Source organism: Arachis hypogaea, chromosome 7 (genome assembly GCF_003086295.3).
Source record: "Arachis hypogaea cultivar Tifrunner chromosome 7, arahy.Tifrunner.gnm2.J5K5, whole genome shotgun sequence".
NCBI classification, from domain to species: domain Eukaryota; kingdom Viridiplantae; phylum Streptophyta; class Magnoliopsida; order Fabales; family Fabaceae; genus Arachis; species Arachis hypogaea.
The window spans coordinates 8,675,408-8,680,631 of NC_092042.1; the positions used below are offsets into that span (position 1 = coordinate 8,675,408).

A 5,224-nucleotide genomic window follows, 5' to 3' on the forward strand; every position below is an offset into this window, starting at 1 on the left:
TTTTTCTTTTTTTTTTTCTTTGTCGTATGAATCACCTCCATCTGTAAATAACATGAGCTATTATAAAGTCAGAAAACAGTATTCTCCACTTAAATATGCCAAATAAAATAAAGTAAATAACGCTGAGTGGACCAAATCAAAAAAAATAAAAAACGAAAAGATTCCGAGCATTTTGGCAGTTTTACTAGACAAAACAGTCAGATCACGAGCTGGCCACACGCCCTTTCCATCTCACCAATCTCTGACTCTGTTTCTCTGCTGTATCATAAATGTAACGGTTTAAACTTCCTCATCCTTCCTATCTATAATAATATATCCGCGCCATTTTTATCTACCAATCTCTAATTCTCTGCTGTATTATAAATGTAACGATTTAAACTTTTTTATTTTCCCTATCTATAATAATATACAAAGAAAATAAAAAAGTTAGTGTTTAATTTATGCTTTTTTTATGTTAATTCTATTAATAAATAATAATTAATATAATTATTATCTTAAAAATTATCAAAAATATAATTATTAATTAATTTTTCTTCATACTTTTTATAGTTATATTTTTATTTTATATATAACTTTTATCTTTTTTATTCTATGGAGTACGTGTAGTACTCTCTCTCTCTTTTAATAAAAAAATAATAAATATATATATCATGAAAAAAAATAAAAATAAAAATTTTGAAAGAATAATATCTATAATAATATATAAAAAGAAGAGGAGAGTTTGGTGTTTAATTTCTGTTTTTTATTTTAACTCTATTAATAATTAGTGACTGTCATTTTAAAAATTAGTCAACTAAATATTATCAGTTGATTCTTTTTCATTCTTTGTGCAATTTCTTTTTTTTTATTTTACACATAATTTTTATTTATGTTGTCTTTTTTTTATTCTACGGAATATATGTAGTATTCTCTTTCTATTTTTTTTTTCACTCAATAAAAAAAATGATAAATACGTGTACGGAAAAAATGATAAAAAATAAATAATAAAAATTAAAATTAAAATTTTAAAAGAATAATAAAACTAAAAATGAAATAAAATATTGAATATAAAATTAAAAGAAAAAATTTTAGCAACTAAAATTATGTGAGAAAAAAAATTTTTTAAATTTAAATTTTTATATCTGATTCAAATTAAATAAGATTAAAAAATAAATGAATTTATAAATTTTTATAAATTTTTATCTTGATTGTTACATATAATAACAACGTAATAATTTTAGTATTATACATAAATTAATTCAAATTTTATTATTCTATACATTAAAAAATTAAATAATTTATAAATTTTTTTATTTTTATTTATTAATAATTTATTATTTATTAAAATTTTTACTTTCTATCTCAAATTTATAATTTAAAAAATATAAAAATTAATTTTCTAAAAATATTAGAAAAAAACAATATAGATATTCCTATCTTGTTTTGAAATTAAATATAACTTTAAGAAAATCTTAAAAATTTTATTATTTAGAAATATAGAAGTTGATATATTAGATTTAGAGAAAGATTAAGAATTATTACAAATAGTATTAAGAGTATGGGAGATATTCAATAATATAAATTTTTTATATTCAATTCTATATGTTAATAGTAGTTAAAATAATAGTGTCCATATAATATTGCTCTTCTAAGAAGATATAATATATTTGATATTATTTTTCTTATAATTGTTGACAAATTTTGATAATTTAATTAACAAAAAATTTGAATGCTTGATATCTTAAATTTTTTCTTAAAACAACAAAATATGATTTAACAAGCAAATATAAAAAATATAATTTATATAATAATTATACATCTAGATATCTAAATCTAAGAAAAAAAAAGAATTCTTTTAGCAAATTTTTTATAATTCAAAAATTAATACATTAGATAGTTATGGATTAAAGTGATAAACAAAAATGAGAATTAGAATAATAATATAGTGATAATTAACTGTGATTGGAATAAATAGAAGAAGAAAATAAAAAAAAAGAACAAAATAAAATAACATAATAATAACTGTGAGACAATAATAATAATTCTACATGTATAAAGAGTGATCAGAAAAAAAATAATGTATAAAAATATTATAGATGAAGATAAAAAAATTTTAAATATAAATTTTTAAATTTATTTTTAATTAAATAAAATTTTAAAAAATAAATCTAATAATATTTATAAATAATTAATTTTTAAATAATATTAGTAAATTTTTATATTAATTTTATTACACATAATAATAATTTTATATTTTTTAATTTAAATTTATTTATTTTATATATTTTATAATTTAAAATATTTTATTTTTTATTATTTATTTTTAATTATTAATATTAAATTTATAATTTTAAATAAAAATATAAAATTAATTTCTTAAACTCAATAGAAAAAATGAATAAACATGCCTGCTGAGCCGCTAATTATTTATAATACACATCCTTATCCCAACACTTTCTACCACCGCTTTTCAAATTCCTTTTTAATTTATTTATGTTGTACATTTTATATATTAAATAATTTAAGATATTTTATTTTTTATAATTTATTAATTATTAATATTAAATTTATAATTTTAAAATAAAAATATAAAATTAATTTTTTAAATTCAATAAAAAAAAGGGCTGAACATGCGTCATGAGCAGCTAATTATTTATAATACACGTCCCTATCCCAACACTCCCTGCCACCGCTTTTCAAAAAGGAACACCCATTTTCCTCCCTTTTTATTCATCTTCATTTTCTTTCGAAAATAAATTCCTCTGTTTGCAAGAAGGAAAAAAGAGAGAAGAAAAGAAAAAACAATGATTCTCAAAGCAGTTACTTCTTCTAAGCTCGTTCTCTTCGCCGTTGGTGCCGGCGAAGGCTCGCATTTCGGTCCGCCGTCGAGTCACTTGGTTTCCTTCCGCCGCCGATTCACCGGAAACACCGGTGCCGTTGTGGTTTGCGCCACGAAGGGCGCATCCAGCAGCGGCAACAGAACCATAACTGGAGTGGTTTTCGAACCGTTCGAAGAGGTGAAGAAGGAGCTCGAGCTAGTTCCAAATGGTTCTCAAGTCTCTTTAGCTCGCCACAAGTACGTTGATGAATCTGAAGCTGTGGTTAACGAGCAAATCAAGTAGGTTCCTCTTTCTTTCACACTTTCATTTTGTATGCTTTGTTTTTGCTTGAATCTGAAATTTTCTAATAATTTTTTGGTTTTGTTTTCGTGTTCATCAGTGTGGAGTACAACGTATCATACGTTTATCATGCAATGTTTGCGTACTTCGACAGGGATAATGTCGCGCTCAGGGGTCTTGCTAAGTAAGTAGCTAAACGATTCTGAGTTTTTAATTTTGTTAATTCTCTGATGGATCTGTGTTTTTTGTTCCTGTTTTGATTTGCTTGTTAATGGTTGTGGTTTGTGATTTTGTATCTTCTTTTGAAGGTTTTTCAAGGAATCGAGTGACGAGGAAAGAGAGCATGCTGAGAAATTGATGAAATATCAGGTGTTTGTTCGGCTTTGAATTTTCACCTTTTTTTTTTTTTCTGAACGTGTTTGGTTACTAATTATAGATTCTGGTTGTTGTGTGTTTTGTTGAAACTTTTCTTCAGAACAAAAGGGGTGGAAGGGTGAAGTTGCAGCCTATAGTGATGCCGCTTTCTGAGTTTGATCATGAAGAGAAGGGAGATGCACTCCATGGTTAGTGTCTATTGCCTCTTTTTCCTTGATTTTTTTTTTTTTTGTCTAAGTCATGTGATATATATATTATAGTTGTTGACAAAATTTTGCTTATTCTTTTGCTGAATTGTCCTGTAGTTGTCTGAAGTGGTCATTGCACTATGTGATTTTTGAAGGATTTCAGTTACCCAAGCTCGGACATACTCTTCCATTATTAGATGGGGAATGAGTACACATAGCATTTCTCCTTTTAAAAAATGGATCCAACGTTCTGATATTTGTATTGTAATATTTTGACTTGGCGTCAAATTCTCTGCTTGATTTTATACACCCTAATCATATTGCATATATGTTGTTTGTGTAAATATGAACATTTTTGTTTGGAAGTGCATTATTTGCCAATTTCTAGTGCAAATTGAATAGAAGTAAAGGGATTACTTTCTTTTGTGGGCAGCAATGGAACTCGCTCTATCGTTGGAGAAGCTTGTGAATGAGAAGCTCCTTCACTTGCACAGTGTATGACAAGTTTTTCAATCGGTCTTTTGTTTTTGGTTTTGATTGCACATTCTTCCTTTCATTTGTCTCCTTCATGTTGGTATTGAATATTTAAAACGTTTGACAGGTTGCCTCCAAGAACAATGATGTTCAGTTGGCAGATTTCGTGGAAACCGAGTATTTGGGTGAACAGGTTAGTATAAATTGGGTGTTGCAATTGGGATATTATTATCATAATTATTATGATTATTTAAGTTTGTAGTGTGAGATTATGCAGAATTGTTTTTTTATAAATTGCTTTGTCAAGATCTATACTCTACTCTTAAATTGTTACATCAATAGTTGGAAGCCATCAAAAGGATTGCTGAATATGTCGCTCAGCTCAGAAGAGTTGGGAAAGGACATGGTAAGAATTTCAGAGTTCAGACTCTGCTTCTTCCTTAACGTTGCTTTTCTGACTTCTCATTGTTGAATAATACTGAGTCTAGTATTTATTTCCCCTATGCGTTTTAAAAGAAAAACAAATCTTGTTACTTAAGCTATATTTTTTGGTTGGTGGTCTTTTCAGGTGTATGGCACTTTGATCAGATGCTTCTCAACGAGGGAGGAGCTGCATGAACACGATGGATCAGATGCTTCTCCATGAGGGAGGAGCTGTATGAACACGATGGAGTCAGTACTTTGTAGTTTACATCTTGAAGTTTTATAATTCCCTGCTTTTCTTATCCTATGTACCTATCTAGTTCATTAGGGATCTTCAATGTGTCTTACTAGAATGTGGAACTGAACTATGACTGAGTTTATAAAATAAATGTGAACCAGTGTGCTTGTTAATCGTTATTTTGTATCTATTATTACTCTTAAAGAGTTTAAAGGTCTCTTGCATAATTTACTTAAAAACGATGCTTTGGGCAAAAAGCATTATTCAAATATTTATCTGAAGCTTCTTTAAGGCAAACCAGCCTTGATAATATTGAAAAGCCGTTCACGTTGTTCACGTCGAAGAACATAATTACTTAGTGGAAGACCATCCTCCTTATGCAACTTCTTTCAAGTGGATGTGTCAATGGAAATCCAAACACCTATTAT

General features: G+C 26.7%; 1 protein-coding gene across 1 annotated transcript; it reads left to right on the top strand.

Moving 5' to 3' along the window:
- Positions 1-2,643: 2,643 nt before the first annotated feature.
- Positions 2,644-4,975, top strand: LOC112702337 (ferritin-4, chloroplastic). The gene is made up of 8 exons (XM_025753331.3): positions 2,644-3,097; positions 3,199-3,282; positions 3,407-3,467; positions 3,574-3,661; positions 4,095-4,156; positions 4,263-4,328; positions 4,478-4,541; positions 4,704-4,975. Exons 1-8 carry the CDS (start codon positions 2,784-2,786, stop codon positions 4,751-4,753), a joined length of 789 nt encoding a protein of 262 aa, XP_025609116.1. The 5' UTR covers positions 2,644-2,783; the 3' UTR covers positions 4,754-4,975.
- The last annotated feature ends 249 nt before the right edge of the window (positions 4,976-5,224 follow it).